Raw genomic sequence first — 22549 nt, 5'->3', positions numbered from 1 at the left:
CTTTGGCAACTTGTAAATTCTTATAGTAGCTCTGTAGTAAAATATATCTGAATAATAACAGTGAGTTCACTGAAACCTGTTCTTACTTTACAGTTGTTCGGATCATCTAAATGAGTAAATGTCAAATGACATCAGTCTTCTATGAGATGTAGCCTCTAGTCCCTACTGGTGCCCTACCTTATTTGCCAAAATAAACACTACCTGCTGTTTGGTGCAGTTTATAGTACAGTTTACATTGTGCATCTATAGTTTCTATGTGCGTGTGTCAGAGCTGCAACCAACAGAGAAGTTACACAAGAGCGAGGAGGAGGGAAGAGAGGAGGAAGAAGAGCGGCTCGGTGCGCTCACCACGCGCTGCTCACTCCTCCTGCAGGGCGAGAGCTGCGTCAAGCATCACAGGGTTACCACGATACCGGATGTCACCTAATTCAGATTTCAATTTCATGTTTCAGGTTCACAGTATGGTTTTCATTAATTGCAAATGTGGTCATACTTCATGCACTCTATCAACTAAAGTAGACTACAGTGTTAACTTAAATGTCAGGAGCCTGTCTTGTGGAGACCCCCTGAATCAGAATCTAGTTTAAGAGCCTTGATTGTTTATCATTGAGGACACACAAAAAATTGTTTTGCCCTGGGGCACATAAGATGGGTAGTTTGACCCTTGCTAATTACATAAATATTTCTGAACATGTAATAACTTTCCATGATGTTCGTTAATTAGGCTTTATTGTGAAAGCTGTAGCCGGAAGCTGCATGGTGTGTAGTAAGTGTGGCTTTCCACTGGTCCTGCCCTGCAGGAGGAGTGAGAGGCGACAGATAGGCGACCCGCCGACAACATTTGGACATTATTTAACTTTGTCGGGACCACCCAGCCACTGTTTGGACATTTTTATTTCCACCATGACACCCTGAACTGTGCGCGAGCGGCACGATAAATTACTTTTGACGGCCCGGGAGCGGAAGTGAGAGAAGGGGGAAGTTGTTAGGGTATATAGGAAAAATAAACCCCTAAAAAGTGTTTTTTGTCCTGCGTCAAGTTCAAGTCAGATCTCGTTTTTCAAGAGGGAGGGTGGCCCCGGAGCGTTTGGGGGGCATGGACACCCACGTTAAGGAGGGACAACTTTATGTGCAGCATCAAAAGTTTGGAAAGGTAAGTCCAAGAATGAACAGTTATTTTGTTTGGACGGCTGTAGCGTTGACTCAAATGACCCAAACGAAAAATATCTGTAGCTAGAGACCCCATAATACATCTTTTGAGGATGCTATAGGCCTATAACTAGATCTTGGATATAAATGTAATAGGAATATTAAAGGCTTACATCAGTTATAATGGAGGAGATAACATCCCACGAAGCTCTTTAAAGGTCACAACCTAAAATGTTTCATGAGTCATTAGGAATGTTATAGAAGTACCACAGGATAGTAAGCCATATAGTAAGTAAGAAAACGCCACGTTAAGGTCACTACTGCCTATCAAAACTATATATAAGTCCTTATAGAAAATAGACAGTGATGTTATTCGTGACAGAAAAAAATCTAACGATTCTCTCCAGAAACATATGAATGATGAAAAGCAGCGCCATATTTTTTAGGACACAAATAAAGGCTGTTAATGTCAGTTTAGGTAAAGGCACCACAAATCCTCACAGCAGTGTTATATGCAGGTATTTTATGAAAAATAAATTATCCAGGAAGATGGCAGTGTCCCATTAAGTCTTAAACATGTTTTTCATTAACAGTGACGTTAAATGAGGCTATTCCCAGTTGCGAACCAGAAAGGAGCGTTTCACATCATGACAAATAAATAGAGCACATATTGGTGCAATTACAGAGCAGCCATTATACCTAGTGTTCTTCAAAGGCTGAACCTAGCTGCAGAGGCAGGAAGTGATCGAACTTTTTTACTGATCTGGCCTTGTTTTGATGTGGTGGTATGGAGTAAACCTGCCATGCATATCTGAGTGTGAGCAGTGTGCATGTGTGTTTATGGGAGGGTATAAGCTGTAGTGACATTCAGAAAATGGAGGGGGACGGAAATGCATTAAAACCAAAGTGGACTAAAGCACCTTTTTGGGGGAGTAAAGGAGGACAGCCAGATAGGTTGGAGAGGTGTTGCTTGTGTGGCTGTGTGTGAGCAACTGACACCTCCTCACTCACTTTGTTGGAGTAGATAAGTGAGCTGCCTGGTGAAAGCTGTTACATTCACTTTTGCAATGTGACTTTCCAAAATATAGCCTACACCTCACAAAGAAAGCTAGAAAGCACAGAGCTGGAGCCTTGACACAACGGTGAAAGAGACGTTTCTCTCAAAGTTGGCAGACATATTTCCACTTCCATCTTAGCTGCACATACAGCTGTTCACACCATTGCAAACACTGTCAACAAGCCGCCTCTGACACTCTGTGATCTCGTGTTTTAGATTAGGAGATCACACAGCAGGACTGGACGCAGTTAAGTGTCAGTGATAACACCTCTGTGTGTGTGTGTGTGTGTGTGTGTGTGTGTGTGTGTGTGTGTGTTTGTTTGGATCCCTGGCCTCCATGCAACCTTGCCTTTGCCTTCCAGCGCACCGCTGGAAAATAAATCATTTACTCTTTAAGATTTGTAAGAGGGTCTTTGTCTAGTCGTCTCTCTCTCTCTGGTCAGATGAGATGGATCAACAAAACATTCGGGCCCTGTTTCCTGCCCTGAAACTCACGCAACAATAGACATTCGTGCTCCCAAAACACAGTTTCAATGCCTTTTACCAACAGCAGAAAATACTATAGCAAATGAACAAACAAAATCTCCACGTTTTCAAAAATAACACGTTATCTTTGCGGAGTAGGGCAGAAGAGAACAGAGGTAGATAGAAACGCGTCAGAGTATAGAAGAATAGCACAGGAAGCTCAACGTCTGAAAGTGTTGAAACTGGTGTAAGGTTTGTTTTGTGAGTTACGCAATCGTTGTAGCTGTCAGTGGACGCACACACTCACAGGCTCGTTCCCATGTGGTCGGTCGGAAAATGTGACTTAGAAGTGCAACCCAGTGCAACCGCGTCCAACCCAGGTTTCAGTTTCAGAGTTTAAACTGCAGGCTGTTAGGATGAAAACCATCAAGATGCATCGATGTTTCATGTGCTTTTTACTTTGATTTTAATATACAGGATAGTTGACAGTATTTGGGGAGTTAATATTTTTGACTATTTGAGACTGTTGTGCAAAAGAAAAATTCTAATTAAACTTTGCCCAAACCACTACATTGAAAAAATGGACAAGACACATGTGTTTGATCATTGGACAGTTTTTTTTTGTCTTCGTTTGCCAATGTTGCTTTCTGAAGAAACCTTTTTAACCTGAAAGTTGATTGTCTTGCTGGCACCAGAGGCCCCAAGGTTTGTTTGACATTCCCGAATGAATCAGATTGTTTTACCTCATGCTTGTCCTCGCTGCGCTGGCTCGAACCCCAGTTTAGGAACCATTTGATAACCATTTATAGTTTTTTTTTTTTAGACAAAACAGCTATAGGAAGAAGCTAGCTTGATATTCTCAGTACGGACATAATGGCCGAGGCGAAGAGACCGAAGAGGATGTTGACGGAAGAAGCAAAGAGTGACCGAGCAAGAGGCCGGACTAAAGTAAATCTCGGACTGTCTTTAAGTCATTGGCGGGAGCTCCGTGAAATAAAAGTCAGACCCTTCCTGGCCTTCCTGCTGTTGGACTAGTAAGGAATATTACCTGGCTTGAGACATCTTGCGTTGCGGCACTTACTTGATGTTTGGCTGTGCAAAGTGGTCGACTTGCTAATTTTTGATAATAGCCTAAGTCAGCCCATTTCAACAGAGGTTTAGCTGCTAGCATGTTATAGCCAGGCGTTAGCAGCGTAGTGTCTCAAGTTGTTGTGTCACAAGGGATTGATTCTAATCGTATTCTAATACAAGTATTTTTGTGCATTTATGCCTTCATTTGATGGTACCTAGGAGATTTAAGAGTAAATGAGGAGGGAGGTCTTTAACCTTTTGGCCAACAGGGCGCCACCAAATTGAAAGATTAATTGATAAAGACAGCAACTGACACTTGTAATTACACTTTGTACAGCAATAGTCACTGTGAAAAGTCATTCATTGTCATCCTTTCATTCAGACGTATGGTTAAAGGACTACTCCAGCGTCTAAGTATTGCTCTTCCATAAAGTTGTGCAGTGTGAACATAAGCCGAAACATGTATGCATACTGATGACATTGCTGTTTTGTCAGACTTCTCCAGAGACACAGGCGACATTAACTGTTTTCAAGTAGAACTCCTCGTGACGAATAAACTGAACTTCATGTGCAGCACTGGCGATGTGCCCCTTTAATGAAACACTGGAGATCTGAAACACGTCCCAGGGCCCTCTCAAACACTACTGCAGGACACTGGAAGAAACATTTACCTGCACTTCCCTCTGCAGTCTGACGCACGCTGCATCACAAAGATATTCATAACATCCAGAGCATGGCGCGGTCTCAGCCAGTCATTATCTGCTGTTTTCCTGTAATTACAGTCATTTGATTCCTTGTGTGGCTGAAAGACGTGCAGCTGAGCGATGTGATTGTGTAAAAGATTTAGTGTGAAGATAGTGGCCTGTGCGTGCACCTGCTTGTCTGCCACACACACATATTCAGATCTCAGAGGCTTTGACCTGCAGTCGGTGGTTCTGTAGCACCCTGAAACTACAAAAAGCTTTTAGTTTGACGTTGATGTTGGCAGCTACCCGTAGAGGCTGCAAATGTGGGGATGGTAGACGATGAAGACAGCTTCATCCAGGAGCTAGCTGCCATTTAAGCCGACGGGGTGTGTCAGAGTAAAGTAGTATTACACACCCTGAGGCTAGATTTATACACAAGGAATCACATCTAAAGCAAGAACTGCCTGATGGATTAATGGGATTTTAATTTGTCTTTTCTCTACATTTGTCTTGTCATGGGTAGTTTCTTAGATGCCAAATCATCATTCTCTGAAAAAAAAAGACCAGATCATTTGTAGTATGGAGAAATAACTTGACGCAGGACAGCGTGTAATTCCCCACATATATACCTGTAGGCGTAGAATGGCATGATTTGGTCATTTGCTGATGTGAAGTAGAGGGGAATGATTTGACGTGCAGAGTTCTTACTCACAGTGATTGGAATAGTTGGTGTGAATCCCATAAGTCCAATTACTGTCACACCAACACTCATTCATTTTTAATTGTAGTATTCTTTCCTAAGCCAAATTCAGTACGCTTTCTGTCTGTCATGCATCTCGGTATGAAGTAACTTTGCTTATTGCTTTCTTCACAGTAATCTCCTCCTAAGTAAGTCATTAGTTCAGACATAATTGTAGCTGTGGCCTGAACATGAGTGTAATTCCGTTGGCGTTGGTAATGTGGTTCTGAAGAAACCCAGAAAAAAGACGTTTACTGTAAATTGAAAACTGTAACTGAGGACTGTTTTCCAGTAAGACTATTGGTGGACACAGAACGGTTGATCCTATTGTGAGCATGTCTTCACAGAACTGACTGATCTTCTGATGGCGTGTGATAATAATGCACCATTTCATATTTGCACAAGCCAACCTGTTTGTGTCTGAGGGACGGTCGATCTCCCTCAGGTCAGTGCAGACACTGGGACATTTCAGTCGGGGTGGGGATCATTTCACTTCATATCAATTTAATCCCATTCTGCTTGTCATTTCCTGTTCTTCTGAAATCCTGGTTCCTGTTTTTGGTACATTATCAGAGCCAGAAAAGAAGCAAAAGCAAAATCATTTGTGTGATTGAGGCAAACACGACACAGCTGGCTAATAAGTTTCAGTTTCATGTGATTTTTGTGAAAAGCCCATTCCTTTCCTCCAGAGTTGACAGTGGACACTTGTTGGATTACAGTGCATTTATTCAAGATAAAGGACAGTGTATGTGTTGGATGGGAGTTAGATGAAGTTTTTAGTCTGTTGGCACTAGGACTGAACAATTAAGAAGAATTTGAAGAGGCGCTATATTTGTTATAGGTGACTATTTTATCCTTTTAAATGAAATATTGTTGCGCTGCGGAGATGTCCTGGCCTACACATCATATTCTAGAGACTTAAGAAAACATCTTTGTTTAATACAAATCCCTGCAAAAATCACACACCCTAATTCACTAAATGTTTTTCAATGAAAAAGTATGTATACGTTATCATTCCCCATCATCAAAAATCAAATGCGTTTAGCCCTAGCTGGCACTGTATGTCATTCTGTTGTTGTGAGCATGCCGCAACTCGTGTTACCCAACTTGACCCACTTATGGACGTCGTTATCGCTCTTGAAATATTTGTCTGCTCCACTAATAGGCATTAGTCAGAGGATCCACGACACGTGCTCAATAGCACTTTGGTTAAACTCCACTCGCCTTGGTGCAATAACACAGAGCTGATCATTTGGTGTTTGGTGAATTTTTTTGGAGAGGTTAACATAAAGTTGTTTATTTCAAATGTGACTCTCAGTTTAGGTTATTCAGTTCTGGTGGTCAAAAAACAACAACAACAACCTAACAGCGTGTCAGTGTATTATTTACTTAACTCCACTCTTCCTAGTCACAGTTTCTCTACTGCAGTCCTAATGTTGGACTCCTGACATGTTTGAAAGTTTTATTTTGTAGACACAGCAGAGGACTGAGGTCAGGGCAGCAGCTCTGCGGTCAAAGCAGTGGTCTGCCTGTTTCCCTTCTTCTCCCTCTTTCTTGCTTTCTCTTAAGTACACATTACACAGTACACACACACACACACACACACACACACACACACACACACACACAGCTTTCCTCTGTTGTCCTCCTCCCTCCCTTTAACACACATAATCTGCTTTCTGTGAGCTGAGCCACACAGACAGCTAATGTATTACTGTGTTAATGTACTGACTGATGTACAGGGTTGACACGTAAACAGGAACACTGTGTAGTCATTCTGCATTAAATAAGATTACCAGGATAACAACAAATAAACAAGGAAGCAACAGTGTTGTGTCGCACTTTGCTCAAGGGCACTCAGGTCCGGTCCATGGAAGTGGATTCCATTTCTTACACTGGCCTGATGCAGCTGATACTCTATGGGACTTGCAAAGAGACTGTTCAAATAACAAAACTGAAAGCTTCACACACACACACACACACACACACACACACACACACACACACACACACACACACACACACACACACACGCAACGGTATAATAGTCCTTTGTGCTGTGTTCTCTTGAACAGGCAGGACATCAGTGAGGAAGTTTCTCTCCCTCCCTGTCAGATCTGTTTTGCATAATTTCCACTCAGTGTATTAGTGGCTGATAACGGTCTGTTGCCTTATATGGAGCAGCTGCTTCACATGCAGACATGCACACACCAACGCAGGGACCATATTGCAACAGGGCTTAATGTTTCACACTCTGTTCATGTATCCTGCACAATCACATGTTCATATGGACTGAAAGTTCATAGCATCTCAGAGTCTGTGTGTGTGTGTGTGAGCATGCACTTGTGCACAAAAACAGATGGTCCACAATGCGTCATGGGGAATAATGAAAACAATACAAACAGATGCACATACCCATATGTATATACAGCACACGCATACACTGAGGCACACCTGGAAGCAGAACAAGGAAGCAAAGAGAATCCTGGGTAATGACAATCCCACACATTTCCTGTCCTTTCTGGCAGTTAATTGTAACGGGTTGGAGTATGTGCATGCACATGTGCAAGTGATGACTTATGAAACCTGCCATATGTGTGCCTCAGAAATTTTAAACTGGCTCTCATGTATGCGTGCACCTTTGCTCTTGCAATAATTGTGATGTTTATTTATGACACCATCATTGCAGCTGAATTTGCTGTGAGGGTTAAATAGTTAATTGTGCTGCACAAAAGCCCTGGGGCCCCGGTTCTATCGGGCCCATCATGCAAATAATAATTACACTTTCAGACTGATAGCTATCTCTTATCTTTGTGCTGTGTATGATAGTGCTGTGAAGTAATCATTTTGAGGTAACTTCATGTAATTATTTCCATTGTATGCTACTTTATACATCTACTGTACATTTAAGAGGGAAATATTCAACTTTTACTACACTACATGTATTTAGCAGTAACTCTGCAGATTAAGATTTTACTTACAAAAGAAAGGTTTATAAAAATATGATAAACTGTTACAGATTGAACAACCCAACAGCATATAAAGAGAGCTCAACCTTAACTAGCTGCAACAGCAAAATGCTTCTTCTAAATGAATGACTCAGTAACAATAGTTTTGTTACTATGTTTTTAGACTTTAACTTGTAATAGAGTATTTTTTCTGTTGTGGTATTGCTACTTTTCTGCATTTGGAGCCCGACCGATTTATCGACTGGCTGACACAATCGGCTAGTGTTTATCTTGGAAGATATGCAAATAGAACTTTCCACTGAAATGTATAATCATCATTAAACTTTCACAACATCTTTGATAGCAATGTTTAGAAAGCCTTTTTCGCAGAATACATTTGACCTGTAGTTGTAATGTATGGAATGTAGGGGAAAACACACACACACACTCTGTGAAGAAATGTAGAAATAAGACGAGGCATAGCGTGACGTGGGGTAGCCAAACACACTTACACAGTCCAGAGGGTTCAATGGATGACCGGGACTTCCCAAACAATTGTTGAGTTCTTGGGTCTCATGTAGTTTTACCAATATATACAGTATACATATAATCACATGTATACTAGTTTCTGTCGTGTGTGTCATCATGTCGATGTTACCACCTGGAGTCTTACACCATCGCAATACAATACTGTCTTAATGTTCAGTATTGTGTATGTAAGTTGTGCAGTCATGTCCCTTTTTGTCCCTGTGGAGGAAGAGATCATTGTTAACCGATGCTTCCTCACTGCTGTCCTCAGGAAGAGATGATTCACCTGTCACCTAGTTTGGTCATATTTTTAACCTGTTAGAGACCACGGCACACTTGAAAATAGGTCACATTGAGGCAGAAAGCGAAGTCGGAGTCATTTAATCCTGGGAAATTAGATAGCATGTAATCCTAAAAAAAACTTGTGTTTTTCTTCATTTCATTTCAGTCCAGTAAAAACAAAATCACCTTAAACACTGTATTTGTCTTCATAACTTAAATACGTGTAGACATGTGCAGATTGAGAGTGGCTATGTTAAAAAAGCGACCACCTATGCCCAAAATAACTCAACACCAATAGTATGAGGTAAATTAAATAAGATAGAAGTTGATGCCCCCCCCCGCGACCCTGTGCGCAGGATAAGCGGTTGACGATGGATGGATGGATGGAGAAGTTGATGTCCTTTGTGGTTATATCTGGTTTTGGGGGCAGATCTTGTCCATGTTTAGGTTCCAGTTTTAGTTGTCTCACTAAAATCTTACTCATTTGGATCAAACTGGAAAAAACCTTCTTAGTACCTGTTTTGAAATTGGGAGGAAATTGTTATTTTCTTTAAAAGTAGTGGTGACTAATGCTATAACTGTGGTCTGCTGCTGCTGATTGATTGTAGAGGAAGCAATGGTGTGTGCAACAGATATGAGTCAAACTGCGTTCGATTTATCACCACATGCCTCCTACATTAAGCCTCAGTCAGCAGAGTAGAACTAAGAGAAAGACCCGGAAATATAATTTTGACTCATCCTCTGTGGACTAACGTTTAACGTTCTCCACTTCTCTCTTCATCCGTTTTTGATTATTTGTGGCAAACTCTGCATTTTGCGTTTCCCCATTGCTGTCTCATGTCTCAAACCACGCGCAGAGTGTTCTTCCGTCCCCAAACAGATGTGAAGAGGACAGATGTGTGTTGCAACCTCCCTTTTCCCTGTCATCCCCTCCAACCTTCTCCCCTATTTTCTTCTACTTTCAGTTTTAGGTTTAAATTCAGAAATAGCCTAAATGAAATGTCGGCTTACTACTCTCTAGGTGGGGCCAAATGGATGTCATATAGGTTTAATACAAATAAGAGAAATAAATACATAACAAATCTAAAGTCTGAAGATCTAGAAAAGTTCAACATCAGAATCAGCTGTATTGCCAGGTAGGTTTACACATACAAGGAATTACAATATACATTTAAAATGTTTAATGCTGTAAATAAAAAAAGAAAATGAGAAAAGAAAAAAAGCTTTCAATAAATGTTTTTAAAGTGAGTGAATAAATCCAAAATTGTAACTCTCACCCTGGGTCGTCAGTGCGCATGTGTAGGCGTAGCTTGTGTGTGTGTGTAGTTGCAGTGGAGGAACACTTGCTGAAGAGACCGAGCCCCAGCTTCACTGGTGTTGTGCCCATAGGCTGTGCCTAGTTGTCCGCACCTCGCAGGACTTTGGGATAATTTATCACCGTTAATGAACCACACAAAGAATATCATATTATTTTTAAATAGCCTGCTACTTGAAATAGACCTGGGAGGAACTGAGAGAGAGAGAGAGAGAGAGAGAGAGAGAGAGAGAGAGAGAGAGAGAGAGAGAGAGAGAGAGAGAGAGAGAGAGAGAGAGAGAGAGAGAGAGAGACTTCAAAAAGCCTCAGTTTAGCTGAAAATTTACAGTGTAAGTTGAATGAATAGAGACTGTACAATACAGCTTCTCAAGATTAAAGCGGAGCCACCATGTGTAAAATATATATATATATTAAGGGGACAACATTACAGATCATTCACTTGAAATACGAAAACAATTTCTCTACTGAAAAAGTACACAAACATGGAAATTCAAAGAAAGAAAATTAAAATGGCAAAATAAGTAAATAAGTAAAATCTTATCTTACATTTTAATATCTTACTTACAACTCAGTAATATGTAGTAGTAGTATATGTTGTTGTTGGAAGTATTAAGATTAAAGCAGCATTAATACATTTTATGGCCAGATTATCGCCATATAAAATTGGCATATGGCGAATGTGTTAGGAAACAGTCGCCTATTTACAAAGACACAGACCAACATCAACTTTACATTTATTCATTTAGCTGTCGCTTACAATGGCTATTTTCAGAGGTCGCACACCTCTGGAGCAACTAGGAGTTAAGTGTCTTGCTCAGGGACACATTGGTAGGTGTGTCACAGTAGGGAGTTGAACCCGGGTCTCTCACACCAAAAGGCATGTGTCTTATCCACTGCTCCATCACCACCAATTTGGAGAAACTTTAACGTCCAACATCGACTCTTCTTTTAGTCCTGTTCTTTTTTTCCTGAGGGAAATATCTGGCTCTGTAGCTGATAAATTCTCCACTAAGTTCTCCAGCTTGTCGCTAACATTGTCTGTCTGCTGCTGGGTGCTTAGCAGGTAGCGTACAGTGGGTTTTTCTTGTGATGAAAGCAGCAGCCTGCTGCTTCTAAAAACAACACTGATGAGAGTGAACAAAACCATTAAAGATCTAAAGGAAACTGACTCACCTTTCACTTCACACATAGTTATTTTTTCTGTTGTTACTAGAAACTTTTGATAAAAGGTTTCTTTTTTATTCTTTTCCCTCATTTTCCTGCTCATCAGAAATGGAAGAAGAACTGGTTCGTCCTCTACCCCGCCAGCCAGAATGGCATCGCCCGCCTGGAGTTCTACGACTCACCGTCGGGCGGAGGGGGTGTGGCCGGCGGAGGCTCGGGAAGCGGTTCCAATGAGAAAACCAGGAAGCTCGACAAGAAGATCATCCGCTTGTCTGAGTGCATTTCCATCCTGCCGGCGCTGACGGAGAGCTGTCCCAAAGAAAACATGGCAGCATTCTGTGTGGAGACCAACGACAAGACGCACGTGTTCGCTACAGAGAAGAACGCCGCAAAAGACTGGATGGATACCATGTGCGACATCGCATTTCAGGTATCTTTACACTTTGTGTGTGTGTGTCAAAAAACAGGTTGACTAACACTAAACTAAACAAGGTACAAGCTTCCTGTATGTGTGTTATTTGAATGCGTTGGTATTTTTTGTCTATCCACAAAATGTTTTTTTCTCTCACTGTCTCGGCTCTCCGTTTATGAGTATTCCAAAGTTTCCCACACATCCCTGGAGTGTCTACACAGGCCACAGCAATCACACACACATGAACAGTACACATTTGCAGAGGAAGCCAGAGGGAGTTTCCAGGAGGAAGACTTCATCCGCTTCGTTCTCTGTCGCAGCCTCTCGGACTCTTTATTCTTTTTCTCTTTCTCTCACTCTTTGCCTACTCTATCCTTCCAGTGGATCCCACTTTCTCCAGGTTTCCCCTGCTTGTGTTCGTGCTCACTTCAAAGTTCAACACATAAACCAAAGAGCAAACTCCTGCGTGTAAACCCTAAAAAATAACATACTATTAAATCCTAATTTGGTGCCGTTTTCAGCTGGCTGACTGTCAGTGTCTGTGTGTGTCCACAGGGAGGAAGCGGCAGCAGCAACAGTACTGCTGCAGACCCTAATGGAGGAGCCCTGGACCTGCAGATGTCTGAAAACCTCATCTACTACTCCAGAGAGGAGGGTGAGGTCACACAGTCTAGTCTTATATACGTTTAAGATCTCAAGAAAATATTGCAGCACAGATCATATGAAATGAAGGAGAATTTAAGTCAAGGCAAAAACACCTCTCCTATCATCTCCTTCCAGTTAATGAGTTTTGGGTGGGCATTCAGCGCACTGAGGCGTCAGAGCGCTGCGGGTTGACGGGGAATTACTGGCTGAAGGCGGAAAGCGACATCTTAATCTTGAAGGACCCAAAGACCAAGAAGAAAGTTCTGGTGTGGCCCTACAAGCTGCTGAGGAGATACGGCCGAGACCGGGTGGGTACATGTCGCACAGACAAACCCTGTGCTTACGAGAAAAGTTTCTCTTCAGGAATCAGAAAGAATCCCTGACACACCCCTACGAGCCCAGGCTGCGACGATTGATTGTATTTAGGACGCGCAAGTAATACTTCTAGCAGCAGTGCGTTTGCATTCTGTCAGAGCCACAGCTCAATACGAGGGTTTAAGAAATGACTGACCTTTTTAGGGGCCCGTCTGGTTTGTCTACTTGTTTATTTATGCATAGGTCAGACTGACACTAACTTAGATGAGATGTACAAACAAGTACACCCCTGGCTATTGCGAAAAAGGGAAGTAATAATAAAAGATATTCTGAGAAAACAAAAGAATAAAATTCAGTGGAAAAAGGAAGCAAGACTTCTTTTAGTGCCAAGAAAAATGATAAATGAATGATCACTGGAAAAAAGTCTGTTGGACTTCTGTGACTAGCTTCCATTACTTTATTCTGACGCCTCTGTCTTTATTCATTCATGCACACTTTACTCTCACTTTCACGTGTAAATAAATATTTTCTTTAACCTATTCTATCCTGTCTTTCTTTTTCTAGGTGATGTTTTCCTTTGAGGCGGGTCGACGCTGCGACTCGGGCCCGGGTAACTTCACATTCGAGACCAAGCAAGGGAACGAGATCTTCATGCTGGTGGACCAGGCCATCCAGTCGCAGAAGGTGCAGGCCGAGGAGCGCCACCTCAGCTTCCCCAGCAACTGTGACCCAGACTGCCCTGCGTCCCTGCAGCACATACGCAACGCTGTGCCGAGTGCCGTGACCACGGGGAGCGGAGACAGCAGCAGCTGCAGCAGTCGGGAGGCAGACGGCGATTCAGGCGGCAGCAAGCCAGGCTCTGCTGATGGCGTGCTCGGGAAGAGAGAGGGAGGAGATGGAGGAGGAGGGAGGGGGCAAGGAGCAGGACTCAAAGGGAGGAGTTTACCAGAACCACCAGCCATATTAGGGGTTTTGGGTGGAGGAGGGACCCCTCCAAGGCCAGCAAAAGGTCAGCCCTCAACTGATGAAAATGCAGGTCTTTATTCTGAGCCTGCAGATTCAGTCCGCCTGCCTCTGCAAAGCTCTGACTGCCTCTACTCCGATCCAGTGGACAGCATCAAGGGTCAAATCCAAACCAGCAGCGCACCTCCAGTGCCCACCCCCCGCCTCCGACCAGTAGGAGATGAGGCTTCGGGAGTTGGCGTCCAAGGGGATCATCACCATGGAGGCAGCAACCATAAGAAGCCACTGGACCTGTTTTCACACGTGTACGACCAGATCAGCCTGGAGCTGAACCAGAAAACAAGTGCACTGAGTCTAAATGGGGCTGCAGGGGGAGGAAGAGGTGGAGGAAGAGGGGGAGGAAGAGGGGTGAACAGTAACAGGCGACCCCCCGCAGGTCAAGCAGAAGGGGCTTTGTCCCCTCCCGTTCCTCACATGGATCACATATACGATGAACCGGAGGGTTGCGCCAAAGGAGGCGCTGGCATGTCCGCTAGTTCAGGTATTTATGATGAGGCCCGTTTGGAGCCCCACAGCCAGAGGAGACAGGAGGAGGCGGCGGTCCTATCAGGATCGGAGGCAAGCAGACACTCTCCCCCGCAGCTGGGCCCGAGCCGTGGCACGCCGCAACCTCCGACTCCGAGATGGCCCAAGCCTGTCACAGCCCCGAAGCCGGTCAGAAGTGCTTTTCTTCGTAAGGAGCCAGTGCCGCTGCCCCCTGGGAAACATGGAGGTCCGGGCAGTAATGTGAACAACAACAACAATATTTGGGGAGGAGGAGGAGGAGGAGGAGGGGGGGAGCTGTACAGCAAAGTGTGTAAGCAAAAACCTCCACTTGCCCATTTGTGGTACAGCCAGCACCACCAGGCGCCGCTGAGATCCCCGGATATCATCTACGACAACTTGGGAGATATTTGACCTCCTTGTTTTAATACAGCGACTGAAAAGGAAATGTTGATCCGCTTTGTGAAAATGCTGAAAAGATGAGGCCCGAAAAGCAACTTTTGATTGGTGCCTTTACTCTGGACTAAGCACATTTCAGCATCTGCGGACTGGAATAATTCTTTGAGACAGTCGATTCATTTGGAGTAGATTGGCTCACAGCTATGAGAAATCCACGACATTACGGTTGCATTTTGAAACATGGAGTGCAACTATTGTAGGGCAACTCTGTGTTTGTGCGTGTTTGAGAAAAAGTGAGAGAGTTTGCATGGTCAAACCCATAATTGGCGCATCAATCCGCAGTGTGGTTGGAACCAGCCACACACACAGAAACCATTTAGATTTGCCAAAAGGACCTCGGCCTACAGGCTTCACTTTAACAAGCTGAGAGAGCGGCTTGGCTCTTCTTTTATAAAATGCCTGCCGAGCTTATGAAGTGACTGGGAAACATGTTTTTGCACTGCTGCTTTTGTGTTACCCTGCAATATGAGACAATGTGACAGAGTTATTGTCTAACAGGTTTGGAGGATCTCTCAGACTTAGGACAAAAGAAGCAGAAATTCTTCTGTTTGTGCTTTTTGGGCTGATTTGTCATCCTCAACCCCAATAAATTGGGGGGGGGTTAAAACATGTACAGCCCAGAAAAATATATGTGACATTGTTGCATCCACTAAATGGGAAAACATTGATGCTACTGTTGAAGAGTGGGACTTGAAGACCCCATTTGGGTCTCGGAAACAGATGAATTTGTCATAAAGGGGTCATGGAGTCACATAGTCCTCATGGCCATTTACAGAGGCAACTTCCTGCACATGATAATATTATATGAATATGTTTCTATGTACAGACAAACTAATTATGAAACTAATCAATCCCTTTGCAATATGTCAGAAACAGCTGTGCTGTGTGTAAATATAACTAATAATAAAAATGGCTCCAAAAACTAAATATATTTCTCCATAGTGGATCTGTACACAAGTGAACTCCACTAACTGCTGTGTCACTACTCCCCCTCAGCGTGTTTGTCCCGTCAGGAGCCCATCAGAAAACAGTTTTAAGTGTTTCAAAGACTTTCTGTTCTGGATGAAACGGGACAGTTAAAGAGTCTGACCTCATCCTCCACTTCCCTCCCTCTGCCACGCTCTGATTTTGTTTTTTCAGTCCGTTTCCAACCACTTCATCACACCGTTAAAGTTGGGCCTCGAAAAACCCCCCCGAAACAAAGACTTTCTTTCTTTCTTTCTTGTCTTTCTTCCTTCCTTTCTCCCTCTCTGCATTAATACTGTTGTTCGGTTGCTCCGGTGACGGTTAATGGCGGCTGGTTTGTGTCGGACACGCTGTGCATTTTAACTGTGGGGAGATATCGTGAGAGGAGGGCAGGAATACAAGGTGGAAAGAGGGGGGGAAATGGTGAAAAACAAACCCACAGCTAATTGGCATGTTGAAGAACGCTGCAAAGAAAAGGGGGGGAGGGGGGCATGTGGGTGTTTATCCTGAGCTGAGAATGACGGAAGAGTGAGAAGAAAGGGACTTGGGAAACGAGATGAAAAAGATGCTGACATGATGAATGCTGGCTACATGAACCTGTCTGCGTCTGGTTGGCTTGCATAACAGGTACAGACTGTTCCCGTCACTGCTGCTGCTCTTTATCCCCGTCATCCCTCTTTATCCCTGTTTTTCTTTCTTTATTTCCCCACCTCCTGCTGGAGTACTTTCTGGACAGGAAAGTCCTCTAAAAGTAACTGGATTACATTTTGGGGGTAAATTTCCTAACTCGCCGCCGCGGTACTTTCAGACAGAGCAGGGGAAGAAAAAGAGAAAGAGAAAGAGCAACGACAAACTTCTGTCTTTCTCATTAAACTCTGAGTGAACTCATTGGAAAAAAGAAGCATGGCGCACACACACACACACACACACACATTTTTATAATTCTGTCAACATTTTCTTCTTTAATGTGGTTCAACACTTCCTCATTGGAAAATCCAAAACAAGCTGTTTACACATTTACAATTAGTGTGTGTGTGTGCAGAAGAAGAAGCGTCAGCTAAATGAATAAATGTAATGTTCGTAGAGGAGAATGAATTCGGATTGCTTTTTCAGTGGCTGTTATTGTGCTTTATCTCAATTCACTTCAGTGGTTCAGATCTTACAAATTATGATTTAGTGTATTTTAACCATTTCATTTGCAATGTGTAAATAAGTAGATGAGATGTGCAGAGGTGAAGGGGTCTGTTTGAGCAGGTAGCTGTAGCACTTTTTTACAGTCAACTTTTGCTTTCTACAGTAATACATCTCTGGATCTAAATGTTATTTACACGGTGTCAAAGTGAATTTCTAACATTTGTAGCTTTGTGCTTGCCATGATAATAAGAAAAGTACATCAAATTAGGCCTCAGGTTCGTTGAGGTATGTCCAGTTTCCAACAGGATTACACTGTTACAATGTGCAACAAGAATTCAAGGAATCCTTTGACAATTTAGGAGTATGCATATTTACATTCTTGCCATGAGTTAGATAAGAATATCAATACCACTCTCGTATCTGTACGTTAGGTATGAAACTACAGCCAGCAGCCGATTAGCTTAGCTTAGTATAAAGCCTAGAAACAAGGGGAAACAGCTTGCCTGGCTGTTGCCTGGCTGTTGCCTGGAGTCTTGTCGTCACGGTGAGGTTGCCAAGAATCCAGCAGAGACGATTCTAAGAAGTCACTGCGGCCAAGAAACAGTCCCACATGTAATCAAATCATTGTAAAACCATTTACACTTTTGTTATTGTACAGAAAAAAAGATAAAATGTGTTTATTAATAAGGTGTAGAGATACTCGTTGGCACATGTTGTTACCTTTGGGCAGAGCCAGGCTTGCTGTGGCTAGCTTTTTCCCCCATCCCAGTGTTTATGCTAAGCTAACTGACTGCTGGCTATAGCTTCATATTTAACGGTCAGACCCGACAGTGGTAACAATCTTCGTGGCTAGAACGCATATAAACATATTCCCAAAGTGTCAAACTATTACAAGATTCTTTTTTTTAAATGGTCCTGTTTATTCTCTATTATGTATCATGCTGAAAAAACACCAGATCCTAAATTTCCCCTTGTCCAACCATATTTTTGTCAGGCCCTCTCTGCATCATAGATTTCTGTCAAACTCTGAGTTTGCAATGAAGGCTTTCTATAGTAAATATCTTTGTAGTCATCTTGACTGATTAGATCTTAGTAAAAGCAATTTTGCCTTCCTAACTTGAAGTGGTTCAGATGTTGTTCCTGTGACAAAAAAAAGCTCTGCTGTCACCTTCTCTCCCCCTTCGTTGCATTTATCTCATCTGCTTTGACCTTTCACACATCTGCATGAAATCGCAACTGACTGCCTGATCACCAATGAATGTGTGTGTGACAGGTTAACAGGCCTGCTGCTGTCCAGTAGGTTCCGTTTATGGTAGATCAGGGTGGCACTACGCGGCTGCCATTATCACCTTGTGTGCATTCCTGCGTGATTATGTGTGTGTGTGCTTAGGGTTGGTTGCCTCATAGTGAGAGACCTCACTTCACAGTTTCAGATCAACTTCTATGAGTTTTCTCAGCTATTTGAGAAATGTCAAGAAAATGAAGCCCTTTAATCTTTTGCTGCAGGACACAAAAAGAAGCACACTGACTTACAAAAGTGAGGATTTATTGATAAATGTTGAAATAGGAGACAAAAAAAATCCACTTCAATACACAGCACTATTATTATAATGCCGGACACAACTCGACGCGCTTGTCTTGAATAGGTGTTGCTAGCCACATGATGCTAAATTTGGCCAGACAGTTTAATCTGCGGGTTTGAGGTCTCTGCATGTCTAATGTGTAGACGTCGCGCAGACACACGCACGCGCGCGTGCACACACACACACACACACACACACACACACACACACACACACACACACACACACACACACACAATCTTCAGCTGTTATCATGTCAGTCACAGTCTTCCTGTCCTCTTCAACATTGTGTGGCTGTCCTCTTCCTGTCAAGGTCTCTTGCTCGGTCGTTCTTTTTTTTAAAGGTCATGTCAGACTTACGGAAGGAGAACAGGATCAGTCCAACAACAAGAGGCACTGAAACTAGGCTTCACACCAGCCAGTGCTTTTTTGTGTGCTGTCTTTACATGCTAGGAAACGTAACTAACTTTTCAAAGATTTAATTGCTGTTTATTAATTAAAACACTTTGCACATACAGTTAAGGGAGGCACAATGATATGTGAATTTGTTCGGGTGTGGCGCAAACTGGCACAAAGACAATGCATATCGTACATTTGCTGTTTGGGGCAAAATAAAGTCCAGGCAGCTCCTTTTACCTACAAAACATTTTTTACTCACCAATCCTTGCTGCCGACGTGTGGTTTTGCGTCATTTCCCGTGCCACTTTGTGTTCACTTGTGTTTTCTTGACAAAACGTGGTTTGGAGACCAGTCGTCGGGTGACACAGCCCTTGTCAGCTCGTGTAGTGTGTGACCCACTGTCACCGATCAGTCACGTAGTGTGAACACCACATCGACTTCAAGACTCCCTTCACAAGACAGCAAGTTGTGTTGCCTGAACAGCACGGCAATCTGTCGACGGTGAAAGTCGTGTAGTCTACACTTGGCTTTAGGGGCTTAGTGTGCCTCTATATGGCCCTCAGTTTCAGAAACAGCCAGAGAGAGTGGTGCAGAGGTCCCTCATCATGTCCTGATAATGTTACTGAGGACGGTCAGACAAGGTGAGCTCATAGTGGCAACTAGAAGAATTCCAAGGATGGATCAGAAGGGGTAGAGACACACCTCTGCTGACATTACCACTATTTGTTATCGGACAAGTCTGTTAATGCAATAACTGTCCCATTTAAGTAATAAATATTAACTATAAGAGCTGCAACGTTTGAAATAAAGAGATACATTATTAACAGCAACAATCATGATGTTTATCTGTGCTGTCCCCTAAAGTTTCAAGATCTAGAAACTTTCAATGCAGCCCATGCAGACATATGTCAAGACCCTTCTTGTGTCTGATCTTGTGGAAATCTCACATCTGTCACCTGCACTTCTGAATACAAAACACCCTCAAGGTGAAACTCAGCTGCATGCAATTTCCCCCGTTCTGTTTTAAGATTGCGGTGCACTAAATACGAGGCCGTTCTCTTGAGCACATCTGACGAGGATTCGTCTGTTCTGCCTTCAGACACACGTGAAACTGTCCGGTTTCCTCTTGTCTTTGACTCTGCAGACCACCAGTGTTTATTTTTAGCTGCGCGTGGGCAAACCCATTCAGTCATGTGTGTCTGAAAGGGAGTTTCAATCACCCCTCTCTCAGCGCTATCTGAAGGAAGTGACAGTTTCTTGTTCAGATTGTCGCTCCATTGCCTCGAAAATAAAGAGAATGCAAAAACCCTACTGAAAATATGTATAAAGGTAAAGAATGACGATAAAGTGATTTCTTTTTCAGAATGTGACACTGCTAAATCACTGCAGAAAATTCAGACTATTTCAGAGCATCGTCTCATAACCAGGTTTGGTATCTGGTGGTTTTGAGATTTAGGTTCATGATTTTGTCTCTGATTTTCAGACTTTTCTAGACTTTCTAGACCTGCGTAGGAGTACAGACCTTTTAGATTTCTGTCAGTAGGACTATAGTGCAGGTCCTGTAGCCAACTCAGTTCCACCTCCCAGAGATGTACTTCCTCTTTCTAGTCTCACTCAGCTATGCTTGTGAGAGAGTTGATTATTCAGTGCCTGTAACCTGTATATGAATTGAGACCTTTGTGTTCCTGCTGTGTTCGATGAGTCTTGTGCCGCTGTTATGGCCACTAAGGACAATTACAGGAAAGAGACAATGTATTACAGTTTGTCAGACAGAGTCTGACAGAGGTCTTTTCTGTTCTCAACCCCGGCAAAGGGGTACAGCAAAGGAAACGGTACAATGAGAATCAAGCAGGAAGTCACAGCACTAATATTATCCTGACTCAGATATAGAAACTGATGAGACATACCGTTGCACTTTTAGCCAGGCGGACCGCAAAAGATCCAAATGGAAAGAATTCTGAAATGGCAAAACATTGTAGTAAGCCGGATCAAATGCTAGAAGTGTCGAGAAACACAAAGACAAGAAACCTACGTACAAAAATACAGAGCTCATCGGCAAATGTGGAAGCATAACAGCAGAGTCCTGCTCGTGCTCACTGAGATACTCATGATTTGTTCACTGTGTGCAAAATGGTGCAGTGAAAAGGTCACCGCCCCATCGCCAAATACACCAAAAACACGAGTGTCATGCAGTTCCAGCGCCAGACCAATCTAACTACACACGTCAATTTGTTTCTCCTCTTATTCTTTGCTAACTAATCACTGATTAAAAAGTATATTTTAACTTTATTTTAACATCGCTTTTAAGCAAATGTTTTTTTGTGTGTCCCAACAACCATAATATATGAATTACAATAACTAGTGATACCGTTAACCAAAGTGGCACGCTCAATTAAAATAATAAGCGCAGATTACCAACATGGAGACCAACACCTGCTGACACTAATGCAATATTTCCACATACATGCAAGAGACCACCGGACAGAGACTATATACATGTTCATATTCATGTACCTTGGCATTGCAACGGCAATCTGGTGCAGTTCTACCTCGTGCCAGCCTGCAGCGGGTACAACATTGGGTGGTAAAAGGTTAAAGGTGGTTAGATGTCTGAATAATCCTCTCACCAATACCACCACAACCTAAACCAATCAACTGTGCACAGAATAAAAAACAGATGTGAAAGAAGATATGCCGTTTCCTGACCTCGTCTCAACCTTTTAGTGATGGGCTGTCCACATTAAAGAGAAAATGGCTTTAGATTGTCATATTTCTGCGATTAAATTTGGGCATAAAGTTTTACTCCATATAGATTTACTCCATATTTTCTAGGTTTCACCTGACACCATGCCATGCATTGTACCTGGATTGTTGTTTTACTACCGTTGCTATTGAAAAGGGACCACAATGGCCATAAACATAAGAGTCTAATCTATCAACCAATATGTCACATAGCAGAGATGGGGACTCGAGTTACAGACTCGGACTCGAGTGCGACTTAAGTGGCACACACAGTGACTTCAGACTCGTCCTCAAAAGACTTCAGACTCGACTCCTGAACAATGTTTATTTTTAGGAAACGTCTGGTGAGCTTGCTGTTATTCCCCTCCCTGCGTTACCTATAACCTGCCTACGTAACACGTAGCATCTGCTGCGCGCGGCCGCACGTGAGAGAGGACAACAAACACCGGCAGCTGCTCCGCCATTCATCATAAACTTTGGCTTTAAAATTTCATAAAACAAGACCCAAACAAAGACGCGCTGAACGCAAGATAGGTGAGTAACCTGAGGTGAGTAAACATGTTTAGCTCAGTATTGGCCATCTAACGTTAGCTTGCTTCTTGCTTCAGCTACAACCTACAGGATGTTAATTCCATCATGTGCGTTATGAAAAGATGAATAAGTGTTTGTTTACTTGCCAAACTTGTGGTGGTCGATTAATGTAATTATTACGTCCCGCTGGCTGCCATCACCTTAATTATTACCGTTGGCTAGAAAGAGGTTACAGGTTTATTGTTCATCATGTAACCTTACAGTTTTATTTAGTTGTAACCTGGTTATAACGTTACACTGGTTTGAGAGTCTGGTGGTGTGTTGACTTTCAGTAGTTTAAGCTGTCAGTGATTGCACTGCACATTACATGGTTGTGCTCTGTAAGTTAAAAACAGGTTACAGGTTTATAGTTGATTATGCAACGTCACAGTTTTATTTAGTTAACGTTACACT

The 22549-nt window shown here is 42.8% G+C and overlaps 2 protein-coding genes across 2 annotated transcripts in view; one reads left to right on the top strand and one right to left on the bottom strand.

The window, feature by feature from the left end:
* The first annotated feature begins 830 nt into the window (after positions 1-830).
* dok1b (docking protein 1b) lies at positions 831-15668 on the top strand. The gene is made up of 5 exons (XM_046064117.1): positions 831-1153; positions 11511-11834; positions 12372-12471; positions 12597-12769; positions 13341-15668. The coding sequence occupies exons 1-5, from the start codon at positions 1097-1099 to the stop codon at positions 14694-14696; spliced, it is 2010 nt and encodes a 669-aa protein (XP_045920073.1). The 5' UTR covers positions 831-1096; the 3' UTR covers positions 14697-15668.
* Positions 5643-22549, bottom strand: part of LOC123980006 (meiosis 1 associated protein) — a 73442-nt gene continuing 56535 nt past the window's right edge. Inside the window, exon 13 of the mRNA XM_046064119.1 lies at positions 5643-5719. Within this exon, the coding sequence (XP_045920075.1) occupies positions 5690-5719 (30 nt within the window). The 3' untranslated portion in view covers positions 5643-5689. The remainder of the gene's footprint in view (positions 5720-22549) is intronic.

The sequence above is a fragment of the Micropterus dolomieu genome, linkage group LG12 (assembly GCF_021292245.1).
Source record: "Micropterus dolomieu isolate WLL.071019.BEF.003 ecotype Adirondacks linkage group LG12, ASM2129224v1, whole genome shotgun sequence".
NCBI lineage: Eukaryota > Metazoa > Chordata > Actinopteri > Centrarchiformes > Centrarchidae > Micropterus > Micropterus dolomieu.
Note: the sequence above shows the minus strand (reverse complement) of the source record. Positions and strands in the feature narration are given on the sequence as shown.

What these genes read in the sequence shown, in the direction of transcription:
- dok1b (XM_046064117.1), top strand. Translation starts at nt 1,097, where the DNA reads ATGGACACCCACGTTAAGGAGGGACAACTTTATGTGCAGCATCAAAAG. An exon ending in TGTGCGACATCGCATTTCAG is followed by an intron (nt 11,835 to 12,371) that starts GTATCTTTACAC and finishes GTGTGTCCACAG; the next exon opens with GGAGGAAGCGGCAGCAGCAA. An exon ending in GGAGATACGGCCGAGACCGG is followed by an intron (nt 12,770 to 13,340) that starts GTGGGTACATGT and finishes TTCTTTTTCTAG; the next exon opens with GTGATGTTTTCCTTTGAGGC.